This window comes from Perca flavescens, chromosome 2 (genome assembly GCF_004354835.1).
Source record: "Perca flavescens isolate YP-PL-M2 chromosome 2, PFLA_1.0, whole genome shotgun sequence".
NCBI lineage: Eukaryota > Metazoa > Chordata > Actinopteri > Perciformes > Percidae > Perca > Perca flavescens.
The window spans coordinates 30,346,434-30,374,355 of NC_041332.1; the positions used below are offsets into that span (position 1 = coordinate 30,346,434).

A 27,922-nucleotide genomic window follows, 5' to 3' on the forward strand; every position below is an offset into this window, starting at 1 on the left:
TCAAATTAATTACTTTATTATGTTATATATGAGATTTGTTTCCACCAGCATACTGATTTTGAGATTCCTTTTTCATGAGTTGTATTTACTTTCCTACTCTGTCATAGAAAAACACTTGAACAGGAATACTTGCAGTAGGGTTGCAACTGACAATGATTTTCATTATCATTAAATCTGTTGATTATTTTTTGCGAGTCTGTTAATGACCTAATGACATAGGTTTACACACCCATGCTAAAGTTGACTAAAAAGAGGAATAAAAAAACATCTTTTGGAAATTGATCTTAATGCCTTAATTACATATTTTTTGGAAAAATCCAACCTTTAAGGACACCAATTTTCATTGTGAATGAATAATGTATCGTAAATATATGAATGTTCTTCCTTAAAATACAGGGGGCATAAGTGTAGATACCCCTATGTTAAATTCCCATAGAGGCAGGCAGATTTTTATTTTGAAAGGCCAGTTATTTCATGGATCCAGGATACTATGCATCCTGATAAAGTTCCATTGGCCTTTGGAGTTAAAATGGCCCCACATCATCACATACCCTTCACCACACCTAGAGACTGGCATGGGGTACTTTCCATAAGATCATCACTCAATGCAAATCAAACCAGCTATTAGGCTAACTGAAATAAAACCATGACAATGGTCATTTGTATTTCTTCCTGCTGCTTTTCACAATAACACAACTTCTCGCAAGTCTATTTTGTTTCATTTGAGCATTCTTTTTTTCTTCAAAATCTCCTTTTAAAAAGTCTACTGCATGTTTTCCCCAATGACCATTTTAGTCAGTCAGTCAAGACCAACAGAGCAGATTATGAAATATAACTGACTTCCAATAAACTCTAACATAACATTGCGTCTACATAACAATAAAATTAGTTTTAACAATTAATTGGATTATTTTACATCCCATGAATTATTTCTTCTTATTTCATAATGTCTTATATTGTTGTTATTATTATTATTATTATTATTATTATTATTATTATTATTATTATTATTATTATTATTATTATATATTTCATTTTTGTATCTGTCCTAGATATATAACCTGTTTTTAGGCCTACTAGTTGGATTTGCACCTTAGGTTTAACCAGTTTATATCTTTGACACTTATTTATATTTCATATGTTATGTTTTATATTTGTACTTACATAAAAAAATAAATATTGCCCTTTAATTTAAAAATAAACACTTTCGGCTAGCTTATCTTGGGTCGAAAAATAAGTTCTTATTTTGAAAATTGTGACCGGATGTAAGAGTCTTCTGTCGGGCTTGCCGCTGGAGGGAGTCTGCGCTCAGGTACAGCAGCGCATCACACACGGACAGCCAGAGAGAGAGAGAGAGAGAGAGAGAGAGAGAGAGATCAGCAGAGGGAGAAGTATTTATTGCCTGAAGCGAGGCTGCAGCACAGAGATAAGGCTTAGGACCAAGATACACGCAGGCAGACACACGCAGGGCTTAAGGAAAACAGGACACGTCAAAATGAAACATTTGACTTGGCTAGTGTTATTCGGGGCCGTGGTCAGCGCAGCCGGTGCCGAGGCTGAGATCTCCTTCGAGTACCACCGCTATGAGGAGCTGCGGAAGGCGCTGGTGTCGGTGTGGCTGCAGTGCCCGACCATCACCCGCATCTACACCATCGGGGAGAGCTTCGAGGGCCGCGAGCTGCTGGTGCTGGAGATGACCGACAACCCCGGGACGCACGAGCCTGGTCAGTTTTTACGCATCCAAAAAAAGTCGCCCACATAATGCGGTGAATGTGCACACCCCATCCCGCTCCCTTTGTTCCTTCATTGTAGGAGCCCATCACCACACGCTGTGATTAACACAAACACACCACGCACTATTGCGCATAGCTGATGCTCTTATTTTAGGTGAGGGGTTTCGGATATTATGCAGAAAGGAGCAGTGTGGCGAGATGTGTGCCGAAATGACAGCTAGAGGAGGAGCGCAGGTGTGTCGTGCCCGCGCGTTAATAACGCTGAGCGCAGCCCGCTGCATCACTTCAGAATCTAGATAGATTGTGAGGATCAGCCACCCAAAGCCGCCATTTTGCTGGTTGATAAAGATCCCTTCGTGTTTATCCCCGAGTCGTGATGCTGAGGAAAAAAACATCCCAAAGGCAGTGGGGGTCATGCCACGGCTCATTTGGCTGCGTTTTGAATCAACGTCCCTTCCAATCAAAAGCACAAGTATCAGCAGTGTTGGCTGCAACATATCAGAGAAAATAGTTGATGCATATAGCACTTCAAAGATGAAGCATTTGACTGAATATTAAATGAAGTCCTGATAGGGTTAGAACAGGTATGATGGTTCCTTAGTGGAGCCGAGTTATGTCATGGCTTCCCAATATCTCCACCACACTCCTTCAGGGCTGGACATGCAGGCTGGAAGAAACCATAGAAGAAGATATTTGAAGGGCAGTTTACACACCAACTGCAAATGTGGGCCACACTGTTGTTTGTTAGATACAATGCACACACGTCTTCTTTTTCTAAAGTCACGCCTAAATAGAGGAACCATCCACATTATGTGTATTGCTATTTAAAGGTTTTTCATTTAGGACATCCCTTTGAAATAAATATGATGGTTTCAGAATATTGGCCATAAAACAGCTGAAGTAGATGACATATTTTAAAAAGTCAATGAAGGACGGGCCCTAAATGATCTCGAGCTGTTTGTGTGATGGAAACAAACACTGAGAGCCAAATTCTCTGAAATGTTCCTTTACTTCTTCGTGTTTGTGTCTGATTTCAGTCTGGCATTAAATAACACTATATGGTATGATTCCGTTTTCTCCACCTTGATAAAGGCTGTTGGACTGTGAAAACACCGGGCACAATGACGTAAACAGGTCCAGGACTTTATCGTTCAATCCCTGACGAAGTCTGACATCTCGGACTTTATAAGTACATTACAATGTTACTAATAAAAAAAACAGTGCCCCACCCAAATAAATTTGTGCTCAAAGTGTTAAATAAAAAGGTACACTCTGTGCTCCCTGCTCCTGATAGTGAGCGGACACTGTGTTGACACCTAGTAGAGCAATAATGCAACCTGAATGGATTAGCCTGTAGTGCATTTAACCTTAATGAATGTCTGGGTACGGATCAGTGATTCCTGTCCAACGCTCTAAACAGGAGATTGAACTGTTAGATGCAGCAGGAAGTGATTAATTTCATCCGAGTAATCCTGAAACAGAACCCTCAAAAGAAAAAAAACAACATTGCCTGTAATTACGGTATATATGGTTTATGGTTTAGTTTGTGGTGTTTCAACTGTATGTCTCATGCTGCATTTTTGTGTAAAGGTGTATTTTCCTTCTCTGGGTGTGTTTGTGTGGTCTAAACCGTGCACCGCAGGTTGTGTGTATTTAGCTGCTTGCATGGTCACGGAGTCTAATGGCCGTATGTGCGTACAAAATAAGCCCGTAATAGTCTGGCGGGCGTGCGCAGGCATGAGTCACAGTAGCGATGTGGAGACCTTATTAATACCAGATGACTTTCCGAGCCGCTGCTGCACTAACAGGGGCAGCACCTCTCCCCCTCCCCCCTCCAATCCTCTCCTCTCCTCTCCTCTCCTTCCACCTCTGCTGAGCATAACAGAGCAAGAATAAGGGGGGAGAAACAGTGAAGGAAACAGAGAAGAAGAGCTCCAGAGACTGACAGGGCAAAGGACAGCGAAGGAAGAAGATCATGGTTTCAGTGTCAGTGGTTGAAGAGATAGTGATGTGTGTGTGTGTGTGTGTGTGTGTGTGTGTGTGTGTGTGTGTGTGTGTGTGTAAAATCTGCAAAGACCTGAAACATTTTTAATCTTCCCATTTTAGGTAACCCTACCAATTTTTCATCTGACCCCGCAATGTATTGAAACTCCAAGGTGGAGTCGAAATAGCAGTTGCCGAGGCAACAGATCGGCTTAGTGCACTGAGCTGACTGGCAGCTCGTGGTTGGTTGGCTTGCCGGCTCCGAAGGACGCCGGTCCTGAGCTCATGCATCTGTCAGTAAGCAGCCATCTGTCAAACACTGCGGCACAGGAAGTGCCTATGGCCAACAGCGTTAACACACCGGTTACTTATTCATATACAGTGAGTGCAGTGGACAGTATGACCAGTGGTGGGAAGTATATGCCTAACTCTAGTTACTCAAGTGCTTTTTTTAAATTATCTACAACATATATACCTATAATCATAATTTTTGTCATATTGGCAATGGATCACATAACTACTTGTATGTGAAAGGGGACACTTGTACTGCAGTTCCCCTTAGCTCTACGGTGCTTGATAGTGTCTTTATTTTAGTTTTTCTGGCCTGCCAGTAGCCTACTGTTTAGGTTTACTCTCAAAGCTCTCATCACAATGTTTCTATCTGCAGCAGGTAACTGTTTTCAGCTAGAAATCTCTAGCTAGTAGTGCAGCTACTAGCACCTAACAAAAAAAAGTGTAAACTTGCCATTTTACAGGTGGTTATGTGGTGGACTACTTGGCCCACCACAGTAACTTCCTGGAGTCTCAGCTGGTTGCCAGGCAACTATTCAGTGACAAGAAATCATCCATCACATAACCCCCCCATAATATAGCGAATTGTCATTTTCACACTTTTGTACAGATTAAACAAACTGAAAATATAATGTTTGTCAGTGAGCTTTAGAGGTGCTGCTTGGCTTTTTTTGTTACCTTTGGATGGATTTTGCTTTAATTTCTTGACACTTACTCGAGAATGTCTGGTATATGTTACTTTATACAAATTTTACATTTAAAACACATGATGAGCTTGAACATTTGAATGTCTTATTGCTTATATACACTACCCAACAGTATTCAAAGAAACTACAAAAAATTCAACAATATAATAGTGTAAACGTATTAATAGAACTCTAACAGGGGCCGTTCTGAATCATGTTTACTTTTTTTACTTTAAACGTACAATATGTAACTTTCTGCCGCTAGGGGTCTCTCAACCAAAACAATGGATTGTAAACACAGACGTTTGATGACGTTGGGAAGTGTCGTGGAATTATGGGACTTTTTATTGCTAAACACTATCATCGATTAGAATGCATCTGTTCACGGACGAGTTTACCCATTCAAGTCTATTCACGTTACGTTTAGTAACGTTTATTCATGTCATGCTAATAAAATAGCTGCAGTTTCCCCAACATAATTACGTTTTTCTTGATTCAATCTGTATTGGTAGCTATAGCTGACCAGTTATCTAGTGAGCCAGCAAGCTAACATTAGCGGCTAACGTTAGCAGGTTTTAGCTGCTGGCTAATGATTAGCCAGCAGCTAAAACCACTCTATCACAGTATATTTCACATGCCAATGTCACCTTTTGGATTTTACTCAACGAGGCTGAGAGACGGGTGTGGGTGGGGATTGCAGGGGGGAATCTCCAGGAAGGCGAGGATGTTCGTTTGCCGTTGACAGCAGCAGGAGAACATCTTCCAGCTGTATTACTGTGTTGCAAAGTTGCATGTAATTAATCACAAAATGATGCCTTTTGGCAGAAAAAGCAGTGTTACCAGTATTTCTTTCTGTGACATTGTATGATTTACAATTACTCTCGAACGTAGCATCTGGGTGCCCGTGTTTTGACGGAAGTTACGAGTAACTAGATGGTGAAAGGTTATATGACACCACTGACGGGCGACTAAGTGACACGTGACGTGTCTGAAAATAAAATAATAGATTTCTCTGGGTTTGCCATTTGATGGAAACATTTGGGATAGTGTAACTACACAACTCAAAAAAATATATTAGGTATGGTCGTTTTTAGACATTTTAATGCAGAAAAGTTACATATTGTACCTTTAAGTCCATTTTGATGATAGTAATTACTATGTATGTTTACCTTAGTAAGATTTTGAATGCAGGACTTTTATGTTTTAATGAGATATTGCTACTTTGAATACTTCTTACGCTACTAAACATGGGTGTTTTCTCATTAGAAGGAGGTGTTTTACTTCTGGCAGCCGGGTCATATTTAAGTGTAGGCCTACAAGAGCTGAAAAGGGGGGCTTCTCTCCAGTGAAATGATCTCTGGCTAATTTCTTTTGACTCTCATGTCTGGAACTATTCAGAAGGCTTCAAGTAGGATGAGAAATCCTATCTTGTAATGGGTTTGGTTTTGTCTGAAAGTGCAAAAAAATCATGTCAGTAGGTCTATGAGGGACTGCTTCATCCAGCATGCTGTAGAGATCATCTCATGTGGGGGAGACGCTGGACTGTTTTATCAGATGACGGAGGAAGTATGTAATCCCCAGTGAGCACGCTCACAGATGCTCAGTCAAACGTGTATAGCAGCCAGACACACTGCGGGATCTGGTCATATCAAATGACATATTGAATATAAAGTGAGACACAGGCAGACATGGGTTTAATATTACACATTACAATAGAGGAGAACAGAGTATACACCCAGTGCACTGTTTGGACATTTTAGCTGTGAGGAGCCTCCTCAAGAAGAGATAGCAAAAACAGCTGAGAGGAAGGACGAGTGAAAAGAGACAAAAAAGATAGGAATGGTAATTGAGAAACCGGGAAATGTGTGTAAGGGTGACGAGGGAGAAGAAAAGGGATGGGCAAAAGAATGTAGAGGGAATAAGGGAGAGCCAGGAACGGAAAGAAGATGAGAGAAAGGCCAAGGCACCAGTCAGAGGTCATTTATTATACATCAGACACTAACATGCATCCTCCTCCTCCTCCTCTCTGCCTTCACTGTGCTCAGACTAGTACATTTCCCATTTGTGTTGCTTTCTGTTTCTTGCTTTTTCCTGCACATATTTTTATTTTCTTTCTTTTTCCACCATTTTCCACCATTTTTTTTTTCAGTATTTGCTATCTTGCAATTTGTTTTTGTGTGGTTTGCATGCTTCATACTATATGGTGCATTTCAACATTCTGCGTGATGTCACTTCATGTCATGTTGTGAATTGGCCATACAAGCAGCAGACAGCCTGTCCCTCCTCCTTTCACTCCCCTCAGTAGGTTTTCTTCTACAGGGTTTCTTCTATTAGTCTTTCTCAAAAAGCTGAAACATGTGGATTGGGTTTTCCATTTTCTAAGCATTTTATAACACTATTGGCATTTTTGGGATAGGTTTTCGGTGGATGCTAACAAAATGGTAGTTGTTTTATCTCTTGGCTTACCGTTTTTTTTCGATTGCTTTAGGCACTTTTTTGAAACCAGGGACCGGTTTTCCATTAGCACAACCACACACCCAATTAGCAGAACATTTCAGATCCTTTGCAAAATGAAGCACTCTTGCAAAAACTATACACTAATTTATAAAAAAGAGAGCAAAACCTCTTCTCAAGTCTCCAAAAGTCTAAACACATTTTCTGCTTTACACACATTTTGCAATTCAAAATGGCCCTTTTTAAATGCACTGAACACGGTTCTCTGCATAAGACACAACAATCTGACATAAAGTCACATGTTTGCCATTTCAAAACACTGCCATTCAAAATGACACTACATGACCTAACTGGCTCAATGGTTACAGTCATTGTTACCACTTCAATCAGGAAGTACTATGATGCCTCTTTTTTTTCTATATATTTTTTCTGCACAATTTTCTTTTTCAGTTTACCGTTTTTTTTGTGAGCATATTTTTGTTCAGTCCAATGTAAATATATCTGCTGTGCATTGCACTGACATGTTTGGTGGGAAAAAAAAAAGTTTCAACAGCATGTGTGTGTATCTGCAAATATGTCTGTGCATGTGAACAATCTAAAGAATTTTCTATAAGTTGAACTATTTTAGTATTATGGCAAAGCATACTAAAAATGAGAGCGCTTTTCATTATTCCCAACAGTGTGTAGTTGGTTAGACAAGAATCTAATATGAATGAAGTGTGTGCCATTTGGTGCAAAAGTTTGATTTTGATAATGCTATATGTAGTTTTGGTTGCAGTGCCTCATTTTGCAGGATGTATGAGGTATTTTGCAGTTTGCTTGTGTGGTTTTGTGAATTGTGTTAAGTATTTTGATAAAACCAGCCTAATTTGCAAAATTGTGTTTTAGCAATTGGAAAAAAAACTGTAAGCAATCTTGTGTGTTTGTGTACCTGATGGCTGTGTGTGATTGGCTCCTAGGTGTGGTCATTTGACAGTCAGTGCTTTGGAATTGCAAAGAAGTGACATCATGATATACTTCTGTGTCTAATGCATACAAGTGTGTTTAGTGTTATGCAAAAAGTGTGAGGCTGACATTGTGCTTATAGTGGTGCACATCTGGGCCGATGTTTTGCTCCTTGAGTGTAAGGTTTTGATAATTGTGTAATACGTTCGATTTCAGTGTGTAGGCAATCATCAAAAACTGTAAATGAAGAATTGTTGATATTGTACTACTATCTCTACACCAGTTAATGTAGAATATGGACCTCAAATTTATAAACATTAGAGCTGGAAAAATTAATGGATTAATACATTTGTCGATTGACAAATGACTAAGGGGTAACTTTTTTGACAATCCCGTAATGGCAAACTGAATCTCTTTGCATTTTGGACCCAAACATTTAAAGGCATAACTGTAGGCATTTAAAAACAATTTTTATGACTTTACACTAAACTATTTCATACACCAAACAATTAATCAAGAAAATCATCAGTAGATTAATCAATATATAAAAAAATTAGCATTATTTGCAGGCATAGTAAATATGCAACAAAACTTCTAACACAAAATTTGTTGTCGAAAATATAGGGCGCCCAGGCCTAAAAATAACCAAAAACATAATCTTGAAAAGCTAAGAAAATATAAAAAAAGAACTGGTTGAGTTACAGAAGCAGGTGGTTTATCGTTTAACTTCTTATAATTTTATAACAGCCGATGTCAGAGCTGGCAGTCATTCAGAGCTAACAAACTGCTTGTATACAAGAGTGTGTGTGTGTGTGTGTGTGTGTGTGTGTGTGTGTGTGTGTGTGTGTGTGTGTGTGTGTGTGTGTGTGTGTGTGTGTACACGAGCACGAGACAGGCAGACAGACGCAGAGTGAGAGAGTGTTTACTCAACCTCTGGGATGATTTGTCTCCCTAAGCACCTGCCGTGTCAGGGTTGCCACGACAACTGAGGGCACTCTAATGTGGCGCTTCCCTAATGACGTTGCAGCAGCAGTCATTATTACGTGGTCACCTAGGAGACCATATTGATCACCTGCCAGACGCTTTTGATTACTCTGGACAAAGCGTAAGATGATGCAGACGTATGACGTCATCGACGTGCGGAGAGTGGACAGTTTATGTGAGGAGCGGTATCCCATCACGCTTTCACACACGTTCTGTAGATCTCCACCGTTTCACACGTGAAATGTATAAAAAGCACGTAAAAGGAGCGGTTGCCTGCACACTGAATATCGCAAGCTCGCAAATATGAAGTTCTTCAAATTCTTCTTCAAGCAAACATACATGTGTACAAAAAGCAGGACATCTATAGGCTTCTAAAGCGGAAACAATGAATCAGTTGATTAGTTGAGTGGCAAACTAAAATTCACTGTTTTGATCATTAATAAAGCATTACTGTAAAATAACTTTTATCATTCTCCAGCTTCTGAAATGTGAAGATTTGCTATTTTTCTTTCATTTGGGTTTTGGACTGTCGGACGGTTGGACAAAACAAGACTTTATAAGACAACACATTGAGCTCTGGGAAACTGTGTAAACTGCTATTTTCTCAATTTGCTTACATTTTATGGACAAAACAAGTCCAGTTGTTAGTTGCAACCAAAAAAATGACAGCCCCACCTACAATTTGGACAACGTAAATATTCTCCCAAAGAAGATCCTTGTAGGTCAGAATGCTGCATCCTTGAATCCTTGGAAGCTTGCAATAATTAGTGTGCGGACTACCCCTCCTTTGCCTTTGTACGCTGCAGTTTTCCTGTGCCTGTAGCCAATTTGGGTTGAATGCGTGCCCACTGTCCATTTTTTTTTTTTTTTTTTATCAACTTTTTTTTTTTTTTTTTAATGCAAACATACAGAACAGAAACAGAGAAATACAAACTGAACAAGAACAGAACATCTTTTTGGTTTTAAATGTACAAACACTACCACCGCTTATGAAATGTTTTACATATAATGAGTTCATCTGTGAACTTGGTTTCTGTTTCTGAAACTCAAATGGGGAAATTGTTGTCACATCAAAACCACATGTCAAATGGAGTCTCTCATGTAGCAGAAATCATGTGCACTATTTATTTTCCTTTGAGTGTGAGGAGTTTGCGCACAAGAGAATAAAAGCTCAGCGAGGTACAGGCAGTTTGACACAGACGAGGGATGAATTGAGAAAAAAGGGAGAAGATGACACATTTGACTCCAGAAGGGAATTTACATTTTGATTAGTACCCCCTACACAGTGACGCATCAGGTTGCCTTTGTGCAAAAACAAACCCTCTGGTCAAAAATGTGTATGTTTATGTGTGTAAAAAGAGTAAACAGAGCTGTTAAATAATCCTGAGTTAGCAAAAAAAATGAAAATGAATAATATTAATACAAAAGGAAGTATGCATGTGTTCCAGATACTGAGCATCTGTGTAATAGCTTGAATCATAGTAATTCATTTTGGCAGAGTCCAACTTCAAAGTGTTTCTGTGTGTGTGTGTGTGTGTGTGTGTGTGTGTGTGTGTGTTTGACAGCTCTGTAAGGCCTCTGACGCCTGTAAAACCATACACCAACGTCAGAACAGAAAGAGTTAATTGTAGTCTTGAAATCATTAGAGCAACCAGATTCAAGTGTTTAAAAATAACCTGACTACCAGATGTGTGCTGGGCGGTGTGTGTGTGTGTGTGTGTGTGTGTGTGTGTGTAGCCACTGGGATACATCAAACACTCAAAGAAAAACGCAAATGGATCAAAAACATGCAAATGGGAAAATATTGACACACATGTGCACTTGCATCTTAAAAGCATTATTTTTTTATGCAGGCAACACATTTAATTTAATGATTTGAAAAGTTTAAATAGGCGAAAAAGAAAATTGTTAAATCAGAGTAGAGGTAAAAAAAAGAAACAATGTAAACACACACAAAAAGCCCCTCAATAAAAACTGGACCCCTGCTGCAATTTGGCTTCAAAAACACCAACAGACACACACACACCCCCTCTCCATCTGCTGCTCTTGGGTTACATTTTATAACTTGTAACTGATCTGAACAAAAGACATTTTTTTCATTCCTCAGCGCTTGGAAAACTTTCTTTATTCTCGTATATAGCCACAAAAAGCCACTATTCTATGGTTTGTAGTTAATCAAAAGAGTGTGCACTGTACACTGTAGCTCATACTTTGTCATCCTCTTGTTATAGGGCTTTAGCTCCTTAGTAGAAGTTCCCTCATGCTAATGTGCATGTGTTTGCATTAGCATGCATAAAGAGAAGTAACGGCTAATTAGTTTATCAAACAGATGGTTAGCACCCTGGTCATTAAAACACGGTTTGACTGAGCATGCTTTACGTAATAAATAGCTCTCAAATATAAAACCAATGTCTACTATGAGAAACAAAAGCAAAGAAGGTAGAGGGTCTGTAATATTTGCATGCCAGCACATTCAGAAAGCATCAGCAGAAGTGGTGTAAGATTGAAATGATGAGTTGATTAATCAACAACAATTGACAAATAATCTCTGACTCCAGCGTTTCAAATGTAAGTATTTGCTGCTTTTTCCTGTTTTATATCTCATCTGGACTCACTGGTTACAAGCTACAAACAGCAGGAGGCTTAAATGTCGCAGAAAATCCCTAATTTTATAACATCCTGTCCTGGAGTCACACTCTTTGTGATGTAGTCGAATCAGACCCCAGACCTGTCACTCCAGCTAGATTCAGGCAGAACAATCTGTGACAGCGTCACTCAGTAAGTGAGTCACTGTCTCTTGGTCATTATTGTCCAAATGCAGTCCTGGACTGGAGTTTAAATCTGTTTAACCTTTCAGCTGAGTCAGTGTGTTTATCACAGCTGGAGTGTGAGGATCCAGTGTTGTAGTCTAATGGTGTGTGTGTGTGTGTGTGTGTGTGTGTGTGTGTGTGTGTGTGTGTGTGTGTGTGTGTGTGTGTGTGTGTGTGTGTGTGTGTGTGTATCCAGGGTCACCTCCCTAACAAATGACAATGCTTATCAGTGGCCTTCTTTTGTACCTATTGTGATGTTTTTGTGATATTTCCAATAGTGATTACGTGTCACAGTTGTGTTATGTAAAGTTAAGTATGAATTGGTTCCAGCTGGTAAAAAGGTGCATTCATTTTGTTAACATGCTCATAACATTTGTCTCATTCCAATTTAGTTCAGCCTTTTTGCTCTGAGCTGTAAAGACGCTGTACAGAATGTAGAATTAAAGCTCTGTCTGTGTCCCACTAACTGAGCAAGTGTCTTTTTCCTCTCTGCAGGTGAGCCTGAGTTTAAGTACATCGCCAACATGCACGGCAATGAGGCTGTGGGCAGAGAGCTGCTCATCTACCTGGCTCAGTACCTGTGCAACCAGTACCAGCAAGGCAACGAGACCGTCATCGACCTCGTCCACAACACCCGCATCCACTTCATGCCCTCCATGAACCCAGACGGCTTCGAGAAGGCCGCTTCACAGGTGATGAACACGGCAAGACAGAAACACACTGCATAAATAAAGACGCTGTCTCACTCGCCTTTCGCTCCTATGTATGTTTAAACATCATCCCCTGTTTCCTGCTCAGCCTGGAGAGATTAAGGACTGGTTTGTCGGTCGCAGTAACGCACAGGGGGTGGATCTGAACCGTAACTTCCCCGATCTGGACCGAATCATCTACATCAACGAGCGGGAGGGTGGAGCCAATAACCACCTGCTGCAGAACATGAAGAAGGCTGTGGATGAAAACACCAAGGTACGCAACCAGACACACATATGCAGACAGTAAAGTCGCTCATAGTGATGAACATACAGAGAATTATCGCCGAAATCTGCAGCTCCCGTTGACTTTTTATTGTTTAGCTGTCTGGCCTATAACATAAACTGTTTTGGTTCACTCTCACCGCTCTCATAGCGTCGTTTTTCGACTGCAGCAGACAACAACAAAAAAAAAGAAACACCGTACAGTACACTACCTGCTTAGCACCAAACAGCAGACAGAAACAGTTAGTAACTAGTGGAGCATTTAGCAGCTAAAATAGCCAGATATTTCCCTCCAAGACCAAAAACTGAGCTGAAAGCATAGGCTAAAAGAGATAATAAGTGATTATATGTCAGTGTTGTGTTGTTTCTGCTGCCCCCAAGTGGCCCAAAAAAAATAAAGGTAACTGCAAAAATGATTGAAGGTACTACAGAACCCAAGTCCATTTTAGGAACATGTCAACCAGTGCAACAGTGTGATGTGTTTTCATTAACAATAGAACACTATGGCACAGATGATGTAGGATCAATAAGAAAAATATAGAATATCACCAGACTTATCTTTTAATGCTTTATAAGACATCTATTGTGTGTAGGTTGGAAGTGCGGATATTTTAGATCCAGAAATGCCTCTTTGACTTGTTTGCAGGTGCAGTATGTATTTTAAAGTATTATTAATTTTGCCTTTGCAGCTGGCTCCAGAGACCAAGGCAGTGATCCACTGGATCATGGATATCCCCTTTGTCCTCTCAGCTAACCTGCATGGAGGAGATGTGGTGGCCAACTACCCATATGATGAAACCCGCACTGGTACGTATACACATATGTGGACGCACAATCTCAAACACATCCCTTGTTTTTCTGTTTGGGTTGTTAAATTGTGTAAAACATGTTTCCACTGATTTAATGAGACAAATAGTTGACCTATAAATGAAACAACAAACATTTTATTAGTTTTTAACTTCAGAATGGCGTAATTGTAATTTAAATCAGATGGAAATTGTTTCCTTCCAAGGCTTCCTGGGCATTATTACTCAAAGTATACAAAATGTGTTTGCGCAGGCACCCATTTAATGTGATGCAGATGCAGGTGTTCAATGATCTGTAAAAACTACTGAAACACTGGCTACTGAAACACTGGCCTGCTGTAGGGTGTCCGGTAAGAACTTGAACCAGAGATGTCTGACTTTGAGATGCAGGAAGATTTATTTATGACTCAAACATGGAGTTAATGTTACATGTGAAATTGGATGTGGTTCTGAAATATAAGCAAAATTATAATGCACTTTAATAAGCATCTTACTTACTATGAACATTATTTACCAAAAACTATAGTTATAGCCACCAGCATATAACAAGAAACAATACTAAGAATTATATTAATTTCTCAGTAATAATTAACATAAATGTAACATATTGCTCAGTAAGACAAACTGAGAATAAGCCACATCTATTACAGCACACATATCCGTGACAGCGCAAACTGTGTAATACACCTTTAATAGCTAAGCACGTTGCTCTACAGCGCTAGTCTGTTTACTGGCGATTGCACCTTGCTAGCAAATTGCCCTAACACAACCTGAATATCAACACGTGGCTGCACAAATAATATTAAACAATCTGCACATCTATCAGCTATGCAATAAGAAACACAGCAACAGCAATATTATCAAGGCGATAATATATCTGTCTCCAAATAAATGTCACGTCGTAACACGGACAAATCTTATCCACATAGTAGCTGAACACTTATGGGAATATATGAATAAACGTAGTTTTAACATTTACACAGATAACGAGGCAGTAAAACCCATGACAGTTTAGCAAGCTACAGAATAGTTTTAACTTACGTTCTGGGCTAAACACACATCACTTCAAGGCCGAACGGGAAAGAAAAGATAGAGACAAGTCCGTTTTACAGCTGCTGCGGTCTATGCCCTTCTCCTGTCTGAGCGCGAGTGATTGGCAGGAGATCAAAGCGATGACTCTCGTCACTGATTGGTCGATCATCTCAGGAGAGAGAGAGCAATTGTTACTATGGCCTTTTTTTTACAAATACTTTATCACAGGCGCTGTCTAAACATTGTGCACTTTGTTCCCTTCCCTCTCATTCCTCTTCTAAGGCTCTACCCATGAGTACAGTTCCAGTCCAGATGATGTGATGTTCAAGTCTCTGGCAAGGGCCTATTCCATATACAACCCAGTCATGTCTGACCCTAACCGAGCTCCCTGCCGTAAGAACGATGATGACTCCAGCTTCAAAGATGGTATCACTAACGGAGGGGCCTGGTACAGCGTGCCAGGAGGTAAGAGACAACGCCCAAACATGTGTGTGTAGTGTGGTGATTTGTAGGTGAAGAGACGGCTGGGATTATAGGCTAAAACTGGGCTATATTTTGGTTGAGGCTGATATTAAAATTGATATGATCGATTGTTGATTTGAGAGTTAGTGTACATATACTCAGACAATATGGGGTGCTCTGGTTGCCAAGGGGTTTAAGACCCTGACAATGCAATCGCGACATCCTCTGTTTGAATCTGTCTGGGGACCCTTGTTGCCTGTCACCCCCATCCCTTTCTCTTTGCTTGATTTCCTGTTAACTCTCTACTGTACTCTATCTACAAATCAATTTACATGAACATCTTTGATCCTGTTTCATACAAAAGAAGATATGCATTTTGGGGACATTTTACAATCGAAAAATAAGTATGCCAGTGCTCTCTAGGATACAGGTTAAGCAATGGCAACACTTTCCAAATGACCACAAACATTTTTTTGTCATTTCTGTTCTGCAAAATCTTACTTATCATCCAGCATTTGCAACAATACAGATATATTGGTGTGTATATAAGCTCAAATCAGCTGCTGGTGTATTGGACTGGCCAGGCTCTATTTAAAATGTTATTGAAAAAAACAGTCATATGTAACTAACGTGTCTAAAGTACTTTTTAACAAAATCTAGCCCATTATAACCCTATAAGCTGACTGAAAATCACAAAACCAGACTTACTGGACTTTTATTTCAATTAGAAATGTCTAACTGTGTATCTTCACCACTGTCCTAGGCAACAGCTCTGCTTCATGCCACTTTCTCTCATTAATACCAGTATCGCTCTCTTTCTCCTCCTTTTTTTTAATTAACTGACCCATTATAGGAATGCAGGATTTCAACTACCTCAGCAGCAATTGTTTTGAGATCACTCTGGAGCTCAGCTGTGACAAGTTTCCCAATGAGGACACACTCAAGTCCTACTGGGAGCAGAACCGCAACTCACTGGTCAACTACATCGAGCAGGTAGGCAATACCACCAGGACTATAAACATGTCTTGAACATGTCTAGTTTGACTGGTAAATGGAATGTAGTTTTGAATCTGGCTTTAATAATTCTTTGAGGTCATTCCAAATTAACATTTGAAACAGCAAAACTCAAAATCTAAATAAAGATGCTCTAGCTCAAGGTTCAACGTTCTTTATTAGTCTTGCGCATAACAATAACAGAAGTAGTGATTGGCAATGGATATCTTAGGCCTCAGGCACCTCCAACAATGCTCATTACTTTAAATAATTATAAAAAAAAGCAAAATCTGAATCTAAGAAAAAAGTCAAAGTTAAGATATACCTTAGGGCTAAAATATAAGAACTTGTGAGTGTGACTATTCCAACAACAAAAAAAAAACTCAAAATGCATTTTCTGATTTGACACCTTTATCGTTAAGATATGATTATGTTAAGGTTGGGGGAATATTGCCTTCATGGTAAAAAGAAACCAGCGTTGAGAGTTGGTAGGTGTCAAAGTCACAACCATCCACCCTTACCTTAGACAACATAACACCACTTACAAACATTGGTTGTGGTGAAAGTTGCTGTAGTTCTCTCTCTATTCCCAGCATCCACATTTTCTTTTACAGTTGGGTAAAGGATCTAAAATGTCTTTGTCATTTTTTGTTTCTCTTTTGTTTTTTCTCTCTTTCCTTGAACCAAGCCTTGATTATGCCTTTATGTGTGTGTGTGTGTGTGTTTGTAGGTTCACCGGGGTGTAAAGGGCTTTGTGCGTGACCTCCAGGGAAACCCCATTTCCAATGCCAGCATTTCTGTGGAGGGCATTGACCATGACATCACCACAGGTATCAGCATCCAGTGCAAATTCACACAATCCTGACAACCATTACCCATTGACATGGGCTGTGATGGGATGTGAGAAACGTAGTCTTGCATTGCCAGACCTATCTCCATAGCGCTTTGTCAGTGCTGCAGTATGATGTGGCTAGACCACCTATCTACTCTGGGATAGAGTAAGGAAAACACTCTGGCTTGTTTGTATTTCTTTAAACCAATCACACCTCTCTAAGTGCCGACAGAGATAGCGAGAGGGAGTAACATCTGGTGCTTGAGAGATAAGCGGATGTCAGGCTTTATCCCAGCAATGTACATCCATTGAGCCAGACTATGAGAAATGTAATGGTAAGATCTTATAATGCCATCTGGTGGACAAGGCTGGTTACTGCACCACCTTTTCAGTAGCGGATTTTTATTTCCACCAGCTCATCTACCTTGATAGTAACAGGAACTCAAAACACTTTATGTTGTAAGGATCTGTTGGATGTTCCGTTTGTTTCTTACTCACATGTATTAATGAGAAAATGTGTATTTTGTAGCCAAAGATGGAGACTATTGGCGCCTTCTGGCTCCAGGAAACTACAAAGTAGCAGCCTCTGCCCCAGGATACCTGACTGTGATCAAGAAGGTGGCTGTTCCCTACAGCCCTGCAGCCAGGGTAAGACTCACAGACAAATTAACCCAACACAATCTGCCTCACATTCACTGTGTGCTTTTCACAAGGGTAGTTTACATCCTGTACGTATAGCATTTTTAATTCAGTCTCAGGCAAACATCAATATCCTAATATTAGAGCGTGTGAGTAAGAAATCAGTATAATGAATGAGGAATATTTAAGGAATTGAGGAATATTTGGAAAATTTAACTTCATCACTATATACGGGCACCTTCAAGATCAACTTCAAGATATTTGACTGATGCTTGGACTGTCAAAACCATTTTTACAAATGTACAAATGGCAAATAAAGCCTTTGAAAACCTGAAAAGTGTCTGGTTAGGATCTGATGCCTCATTTACACCTTCATTATAAACAGTTTATATCCGGAGAGGGTTTATCTACTGAAAAGCACCCAAAAAGAACAAAAACTTGATACAATTTGATCCTTTGAAGGTTCTCAACCTTTTTGGCTTGTGACTGTTTAAAACAAATCGATACATATTTAACAACACTTCATTTTATAACCCTATATTGTCAACAAATCCCACGAAAAGACCAAACTTATAACGAATGTATCCTGCTAAATAAGTATTATCTGTGTAGCTAAAGTGTTATATAGCTTATTCCTAGACCTCAGTGTTGTCCAGAACTATTAAAACCACATCAGTGAGCCACACATTTGCACTGGGTACAACTTTGTGTATTTTATTTAGGAAATACTCACTAGAGCAACACATGTGTATTACTGTACTTATTTGTGACCCGTATTAAAGAGTTATGTCTTAGGATGACTTTAGTTTGGTGCTGAGAGCCACACATGTATTGAGCATTGAGAGACAGGCTAACACATTGGTGGCTTTGGTCTTTTCATGGGATTTGGTAATAATTAGAAAAATATAGAATAAGAACAGCCTTATTATTCAAGCCCTCCAGGATGAGTCTTGGTTTGTTAACGTCTGAAAAATAGAAAAAGGTCTGTCTTTGGTGGGAAATTAAGCTCTGTAAAAAGTTGAAAAAAGGTGACTCTACTGCATCTTTAACTTCTTCACATCTTCTCTGTCTCCATGTCGCTCTCTCTCTGTCTCAGGTGGACTTTGAGCTGGAGTCTCTGATGGAGAGAAAGGAGGAGGAGCGGGAGGAGCTGATGGACTGGTGGAAGATGATGTCGGAGACACTGAACTTCTAAAGCGTTTGTCTTGCTGATAATCGGACCGTCCGCACATCGATGTAATATATTCAACATTCTGTGTGCCCGTCCACTCTAAAAAAAGAATATATTGTCTCTTTATTTGTTTTGTTCTCTTTCGATCATTATTTTAATTGATTATTACGGTTTATTAATGGTTTGCCTCATGCTCCTGTAAGATATCCTGCAGACAGAAATATATACTGACGGACACAGGAGGAATTTACAGGTAGTTTGAGGCCAGTGAGATCGGTGTTGATTTCTGTGGTATTGTGTTCTTTATCGTACACGTGATTTGGTAACCATGGCACCCATCTATATAACCAATGAGTGACTGTGTAATTATGTGTGTAAAAAAGCTTTTTACATCATTACCACATGGCTCTGTCCAAAATAATTCATATTTTTTTTCCTGTTTTAATTGTCTCTGTTTCTCCAGTAAATATACAACACAAAAAACACCCTTTCGATTCCAAGTAATTCAACTTGCACACGCACACACACACACACACACACACACACACACACACACACACACACATGCACACTGTTTCTTTCTCTGTAATATAAAAAATACAATGGTATGGTTTTAAAATATGGGACATTAACACTGTAAAATCACTGCAAACATATTGCAAACAATCTATACAGACAAGCCCGTTTCTCTGTATGTAATTGATGTTGAGATTTTTTTTTCTAAACTGACAGCAGCACAGCTTTGATTTTAGCACAAGATGAATGGTTCTAATAGCCTATGTACTGTATTTATGAACTATAGGTATAGCAAGAAATGTGTGGTTTTTGTTACTACATAACATCAAAGAAAACAAGGCCATAACACCTATAAATCTGCCCACCTCAGTCTATCCAAAGCCATTCCTTTGTATGTTTACTACACAGGAAATACTGTGGTACATGAGGAACTGTGGTACATGTACAAGTTGTTTTTTCAAGAATAAATTAACACTAATCTTGTTAAGATGATGTATGGATGCAGTTCATTTGGTTCGAGACCACAGAAAGAATATATTGAATGTATATCTATAGAAAAAGTTACAAATGTAAAGAATGAACTGATCAATAAAACTCCCTTCTTTATGTTGTCAAACTGCAGTCTTGTCGCCTTTGTTTTAGCTCATTCGCGTGAAAGTATTTACGGACAGAAACTGGGATTGTCCTACATGCATTAACTGATGCAATGGACGAATGAGCAGTGTACACTAGTTGGTGGTTAGATCCTGTTAGTCCCTCAGCACTTAAAAACACCCGCTCTTCCCTCACTAGTGCTTATAGGGACTTTAACATTTGTTATGTTAAATTAATCTGAATTTGAGAGAACATTTATCGCTTGCAAGGAAACATATATCATTTAAATGGGTTGAAATCTGGGTGGGAAAAGAACAGTGCTTGTCCCTCCCTTCAATACCACCAATGAAGTGCCCTTTGGCAAGGCCCTTAACCCCAATTGCTGCAGTTGAGCTGCTCAGTGGCCAGCACATCAGACTGTGGTTGTACTGGACAGCTTCCAGGTATGAATGCGTAACTGTGTGAATGTGACAGGTCGTCGTTGCAAATGAGAATTTTTTCTCAATTGACTTACCTGGATAAATCACAGTTAAATTAAAAGGGATAGGTAATAGTTTTTTTTTACATTTCAAATATATGTCCTTACAAAATTTCTCTAATTAATATAATATAATATAATATAATATAATATAATATAATATAATATAATATAAGATAAGATAAGATAAGATAAGCCTTAATTGATCTCCAGATGGGAATTATGTACGTTCTATTTCTGGACGCTAGTGGGCCAAATAACCACACAGGTACGCAGCTGTCACCATTCACACTCGCCATACTGAAACACCGGTTTGATAAAGTTGTTATGGCTAACACGGCTAACAACAGTTGCCCGCACAACCAACAGATGAAGAACAACATTATCGCCCCCCTAAAGTTAGGTTTTTGTCCACCTGACAAATGTAAGTCCAATATATTATCCCTCCTTCTTTCAGCTCTGGTTTGGTTTTCACCAACTCCTGAGAAAGATAACTTTATTGTTACGTTAACGTTGACGTTAGCTCTTTTAGATGCTACAACCTTCATCGGCTAGCTAGCTAGCATAGATATATACACATATATTTGCTGAAAAATAAAATGTCTTCACTGTTTTTGTCTGAAATATCAAATATTTGCTGGAATATTGTATGGTATGCTGGCCAAAATTCATGTGATTCAAGGAGGTTCAGTTAGTAATTCAGGTTAAAATTTCAGAATACATGAGCATTGTGTGAGGGCAATGTTAGGTTAATTTATGAAAGATTGTATCAGATCTTCGAGAGTCAAAGAAAAGGTCAAAGTAAATGATCCTTCAGGTTTCATACTATAATGACACACTGTCACTGAGTGTATCTCTCAGATGATATAAGTGATCTGCAGTCTTCTTTTACAGTGGGGGATTCTCTACATTTGCTTTTTACAGTACAACATGTCTCTATACTGCAAAAGTACTACTTTAATAAACAACTAAATATGTAAATGTTAAATATGAAACTGAATCTAAGTAGCCTACAGTACAAATTAGGTTAAATGATTATTTGAGAACATTTCCGGAGAAAATGTATTTACAGACCTCCAAGAGCTGTTTGAAGGCCACATTTTTGTTTTTGTGTTAGGATTGAATATAAAACTAGATAAGGTTTGGCTGGGGGTTAATGTTTGGCCTGTTGTTCTGATGAACAAAGTGGCAAAATGGTCAAATCTGAGTGACTATGAGTTTACTGTATATGTGAATGCAAGTTTGCTTTAGCTGTGAACCCATGTGTACAGTTACATATACTGAATTTCTTACTGTGTCCTCCTCCTACACACACACACACACACACACACACACACACACACACACACACACACACACACACACACACACACACACACACACACACACAGCAAGGGTGGCACTTTTAGTCCAACTATGCAGTTGAATCAGCTGTTTTAGCATGAGATGCTAACTCTGCAGATCAATGGCCCCCTTGGTCTATTAGTCATACTGGCCCTATTAGCATCTGCTATTAGCATCTCCTCATCAATACCATTGATCAAGCAGTTCTGGCTTCAGGACAGAGTAGCACACACACACACACACACACACACACACACACACACAGAGAGAGAGAGAGAGAGAGAGAGAGAGAGAGAGAGAGGATATTAATCTGATCAGACAGTCAACAACAGTCAAATGTGATGTCAGACATCAATAGATGACACAAAACAAGCCAGCATCATGTAGGCCTAACTTTAGTTGGTAAAAAAAAAAAAAAAGAAAAATTCACATTTTGGCATTACAGCTGAAAAGATTAGTTGATTAGTCAAATTATATTATCAGTTAATCATTTAAGTCATTTTTCCAAACAAAAATGCAAAACATATTTTTCACTATTTTCTGACATTGTATAGACAAAACTCGAATAATCGAGAAAATCTGCAGATACATTTTTTGTTGCCACCCTAGTCGACATCTTCAGTTTTCATACGCATTAATACTGCACTGTGTTCGGGGGAAACACTCTTGTTGTTGTCTTTTTAAAACTGCATTTTATGAGATGAGATGATATTTCAGTGAGGTTTTTCTCCCCCAAAATTGTTCTCAGACAAGAAGGACCTTTTGAAAGTAGCCTATATGTCATCTGTAATTTGTTTTTTAATATATCAAAAAAGTGTTTTTGCTGCATAAGCTATCATTTGTCATTTTACATTCTGGCCAGGTGTCCAGTGTGACAGCATTCCATCTTTCTTTGTCATTACTCTTTTAGTCCTGTAGATGACAGTAGTGTGCTGATGAGCTGACAATCACTGAGAGGAGTTCTACTCAAAGAGCGCACTCGGTCTCTGCAGTCCCTCCTGGAGGGTTCACTGCCTGGTCACAGGTTATTATGTGGATTTCAGCACTTGCATCATAGGATGTGGCTGTTGTTAGTTGTGGTGATTGTGGACTCGGTGAATGTTCTTCATTTAAGAGTGGTTTTACCCCTCAGAGTCCTCTGACTCCCAAAAAAAGTGCCTGCAGGCCAATCTTTTCATAACCCTAATCTAAATGGAAAATTCTACATATTCGTTAAAAAAATACATGTCATCTTTTTTATTTGATATGTTAGAAAAGTTGCACAAAGTGAAGTCACTGAATGACCGTGAGAACACCAAATAACAATAACAAGGTCACTATGCTTTTACTATCTAGTAATTGTTGACTCTATTACTCCAACTCTGAGTGAACTCCAGGCAAACTCTCTGCTCCTCACCACAGGGCTTCAGGTGCTGCTAGCAAATCACTCCGCCCAAGTAGCAGAAGTAGCAGTGCTTCGCCTTTCTGAGAATATAGTTCCCAGTTTGTATACGGTTAGAAGACGGCTGTGTCTCATGTGACCTTTTTATTTGTACACGCTGTGACTATACAAATCACAACATGTAAACAGGAACATGTTGGCGTTATTTTGTCACTTATTGGGAGAAGTAGGCTAGTTGGAACCGGTTACCTCCAGGATCTGTGCTAGGCTAGGCTAGCGCTGGGGGCGTCAGACAGAGTTACAACATGTACGGAGATGAGAAGGGTATGTATGGACTTATCTAACTCTGGGGGTTACTGTAAATAAGCTAAAGTCCCAATAAGTCTGCGTGTCCTTTAACAGAAACAGATGAAACTAGTGGATAACAGACTCTAAATGCCCCTGATTACTTAAACAGCAGAATTACCTTTATTTAAAGATTTGTTTTTGGGCTTTTTCCAACCTTTATTTTGACAGGACAGCTAGGTGAGAAAGAGAGGGGGAAGACACGCAGGAAATTGTCACAGGTCGGATTTGAACCCTAGACCTCTGCGTCGAGGCATAAACCTGCAAGTATGTGTGCGCCTGCTCTACCCACTGAACCAACCCGGCCACTGATTTGCTGTTTTTTTAGCAAACAAATTATTAAAGTGTTGTTAACTACCAAATGTGTTAAATAAATATTACTCAGTCACAATAAATACTATTCTAGTTATTTTCAGTACACAGAATTAAGAAGAGACGGAGAATCATTTATGAAATGTTACAGAGGAAAATGTGACACGATACTTTGTTTACTGTGTTTAGGTAGTAGTGTGCAGCCCTATGTTATACTTAAACTTACAGCTACCATGGCTTGAATAGGAAAAATCGTGCATGGGGGCACATCACTCAGGAAATTAACTCCTTTTACTGTTACTGTTCTGTAAACCTTGCTTGTAAATCTTTGTGTCTGTATGTATGATGGCACTGTAAGGATCCGAACTGTTGCTGATTATGCCTTCTTTTTCTAACAGGTTTGGAACAGCTGTGAAGAATCTGCTAAACATGACTGAGTGAGTTTGAGTGCTTTAAGAAGTGCTTCATAAAAAAAAAGCTTTGAAGCTGATTCAGTCGTACTACAATGTTTGTACAAGCTGGAGAAAGACATCAATTTTTACAGCGTGCCAAAGTTGCTTCTACAGAAATTGTCTCACACACACACACACACACACACACACACACACACACACACACACACACACACACACACGCACACAAGTCTAAGGTCTTTGCTGCCTATTTCTATAGTCTTTCTGAAAGGAAGCATATCTGTAGGGAGCAGATGCCGGGATACACACACACACACACACACACACACACACACACACACACACACACACACACACACACACACACACACACACACACACACACACACACACAATCCCAAGTTCCTGAAGAAGTGCTATGTCAGCAAGGGACTACTGTTTACATTTACACACACACACACACACACACACACACACACACACACACACACAAAGGCACACAAACTTACAGCATCTTGGGCTTTCAGAGCAGCGACGTGGTGTGAACAGGAGGATTTAGTCTGTTATTGCTCGCTCAGTACTTTCAATTCAATACTCAATTCTTTCTTCCTGTCACTGTTCAATTCACCGAAATCCAACTCAGCACCATTGGTCTCTTATCCAACTATCATCCTCCTTTTGCAGCATTGAAAAAAAGGCGCAGATCAACAAATCATTTTAGTATTTTTCTTCATCAAATGTTTTTTTTGTGTCTAACTAGAAAACCTGCAACTGGGCTGAGATTAGTTCATCTGAGATCCAAGTGAAATTTCCCCACACAATACCTGTTTGTCCTGAATGCTTTTACTGGGTCACTGCGCCATACATTTATATTTGTATAGGCATGATCACATTGAATTCTTCAACTTGATCGTCACAAATTCATGCTACGTGTGCAAGTGATGTTTGAATACACTAATGCATACTTTTATATAAAACTTTAATGAAGATTTCCCCAAAAGTGTGTACTGTGAATTACAGGGAAATCTGCTTTAAATAAACCTAGAATTTCTCATTTGATATCCTGTCGCAGACAAAGAATGCGTCTGGTATTTGAGTACTTCACACAGTGTACATGTAATATACTTTCGCTTAGCTTTAACTAAACACTTAAAGAATCAGATACACGTGATGTTGTTAAAGGAATAGTTCAACATTTTCGGAATTTTATTTTCCTGAGTTGTTAGTCGTTAGTTTAGCATAAAGACTAAAAGCAGGGGGGAAACAGCTAGCCTGGCTTAGTCCAGAGTGAAAAAACATGTCTTGGCGTACAAGAGCTGGACACAGTGACCCCGAAATTCCACCAGGAGTGGGTGCGCCACGTTCCGGTTTTGTTCCGTCGTCCACCATGCGTCACACCACACTGGGAGCATCCGAAGCGTAGCATTTTGCCTGCCTGACTCGAGCTCAAGCCCGAGCCCTTCCACTCTCTGTTGAACGCCTCGCAGTTCACGTCAAAAATAGTCCTGCTGCGTAGTTTTAGTGGAGCGGCAAGGCGCTTCTCGCTCGCTTCTAGGACGCGCTATGTCGCAGCAAGTGGAATAACAAGCATGGTGGAATTTAGGGGTGATGGTGCACATCTTCCTGGAGTGGTGTTGTCAAGTGAGGTTGCCAGGTGTGGTACCATCGTGCCTGTACCGAGACCTATACCTGTACCTGTACCAAACATATCTGGCAACCGTATAGCCAGCAACGCTGCACAAAACTGGATTTCTAAACTTTGTCAAAAAATTGTTAGTTTAGTTGATACTGCCCCTAAAATAGTTTTACATTTCTGTTTGTGCACATTAAATAAACAAGAAAAATCATATGAATTAGTAACCTTTAGAGGTATTGGTAAAGTAGGTCTCAGCCAGTCTTTATGCTAAGCTAGGCTAATCACCTCCCACCAGCAGCTCCTATCTTAACACACAAACATGAGAGTGGTATCAATCTTCTCATCGAAATCTCTGAAAGAGAGCAGATAGCCTATTTTTCATAAATATTGAACTATTCTTTTGAACTGTGTGAGAAATATGCTTTTCCTAACTTTGAAGGTAAGGTGAAATTTAAGGGTAATATGTGGAACATTAGGGTGTAAAAAGGCAAAGGTCTGGCCTACATCATTTTATAATCAGACATTTATCAAGAGGATATACTACTTTATAACTGAAACTGGGAAAATGTTAATTCCATCATCTCTGTCTTCTTTTCCAGTATTCATTTCTCTGTTTTCCATCTTTTCCGCCTTACAGCGGCAGACTTTTTTTTCTTTAGTCCAACATGCATCCTGCGTTCATCCTTCTTCTCCCCTGTTGTTTAATTCTGGTGGCACAAAGATAAAAGCAATCCGTGTCATCTTTCCAAACGCACGACCAGGATCATGAATGTGGGCCACAAGCTGGCATGTGCACACCCACGCAGCCACATGCACGAAACGCACAAGAGGCAGCAAAGGAAAGACGAAGGTGGAGAATCTGAGCCCTGAGAGGTGCAGAAAAGAGGAAATAAGAACAGGAGAGAGAGAATGGCACGTACAGCTTGGCATTTAAACAGAGGATTTCCTCTGTACCTCATCTTCCCTCCGCTCTTTCTGTTTACATAAAGAGAGACTACTTCACATAGCTCATATGAGAGTCCAGGAGTGTGTGTGTGTGTGTGTGTGTGTGTGTGTGTGTGTGTGTGTGTGTGCTCTCTCCACCAACATAGGACAGTAACAGCCTTCATTTATATTAAAACATTTTTCACTGTCTCCATGTGTTTAGTGGAGGTGTTTATATACATATACAGTATATTCCCTTAAAACTTCTCATAACTTGCTTCAAAGTGAATACTTTGTCATCTTTTTATTTGTTGATTTGGCACCAATCAAATTTAAGATAAAATGGATAAAGAAATTAAACTGCCTAGACATTTTTGGAGCTACTTAACAATATCCAAGCATTCTCATCCTCTGTACTCTGCTGTGGTGTCAGCAGACTGTCTTCCTGTAGTGCCTTAGCCAAAAGGTGATGGATGTCTCTGGCCACCTCTTTGCTCCCTCGGGGGGGGAGTTTCATAAAACACTTAAGACACTGTCAGAGTCAGCAGGCCTGAGAGAAAACATAATATTTTTTTTTCCTTACCTCTTCAGTCTCCACCTTTTATCAGTTGTCTAATGTTCGAGATGGCATACTTTGTAGACAAAGTTACTGGTTTGGTTACTTTGTTGTCCCCAAAGTGTAGAATTGTCTATGGCCTCATCACGCAGCATTAAAACCCACACAAGACAAATAATGAAGACAGACATCAAGAACATAGCACCAACAAAAGATTAAAAATAATAATATGCCTTGTACTTACTTCTATGCTTCTGGTATTTAGCTGTATTTTGGCAAAACTCAGTGTTTTCAACATTAATGCTCCAAGGCTCTGCCCTGCCTCCCTTTTGTGTTTAGAGATATAATGAAAAGGTCACAATTGTTGAAAATATAGTAAGTATTTGGATGGACAGCAGAGAAGAGGATTATGCTGCAGGTGTGGTGTGAGAAGTTTCTGTAGATGTTTAACTGTTCTCTCTGCAGTGAAAATTAGTCATGGTTGGAATCCAACTGACTGAAGTTAAGATAACCGAACTCTATACACATTTTGCAACTACGTTTTGATTACAATGTTTAATATTCAAGACAGAATTTGGGCTGAGTATATACCTTTAAAGTTAAACAAGTACAGTGCAAACCGTATGGA

General features: G+C 39.5%; 2 protein-coding genes across 3 annotated transcripts in view; both read left to right on the top strand.

Annotated features, from left to right (window-relative positions):
- Positions 1 to 1,302: 1,302 nt before the first annotated feature.
- Positions 1,303 to 19,904, top strand: cpe (carboxypeptidase E). Its single transcript, XM_028595781.1, has 9 exons — positions 1,303 to 1,724; positions 12,382 to 12,578; positions 12,685 to 12,852; positions 13,550 to 13,667; positions 14,981 to 15,163; positions 16,014 to 16,153; positions 16,884 to 16,983; positions 17,515 to 17,633; positions 18,721 to 19,904. Exons 1-9 carry the CDS (start codon positions 1,496 to 1,498, stop codon positions 18,817 to 18,819), a joined length of 1,353 nt encoding a protein of 450 aa, XP_028451582.1. The 5' UTR covers positions 1,303 to 1,495; the 3' UTR covers positions 18,820 to 19,904.
- Positions 19,905 to 20,680: 776 nt separating this feature from the next.
- The window catches only part of tll1 (tolloid-like 1), a 60,427-nt gene continuing 53,185 nt past the window's right edge, over positions 20,681 to 27,922 (top strand). For both annotated transcript variants that reach the window (XM_028592309.1, XM_028592327.1), the window contains exons 1-2: positions 20,681 to 20,807; positions 24,164 to 24,202. The gene's annotated coding sequence lies outside the window, so the exon portion shown is untranslated. The remainder of the gene's footprint in view (positions 20,808 to 24,163; positions 24,203 to 27,922) is intronic.

What these genes read in the sequence shown, in the direction of transcription:
- cpe (XM_028595781.1), top strand. Translation starts at nt 1,496, where the DNA reads ATGAAACATTTGACTTGGCTAGTGTTATTCGGGGCCGTGGTCAGCGCA. An exon ending in CTGTGGATGAAAACACCAAG is followed by an intron (nt 12,853 to 13,549) that starts GTACGCAACCAG and finishes TTGCCTTTGCAG; the next exon opens with CTGGCTCCAGAGACCAAGGC. An exon ending in ATATGATGAAACCCGCACTG is followed by an intron (nt 13,668 to 14,980) that starts GTACGTATACAC and finishes TCCTCTTCTAAG; the next exon opens with GCTCTACCCATGAGTACAGT.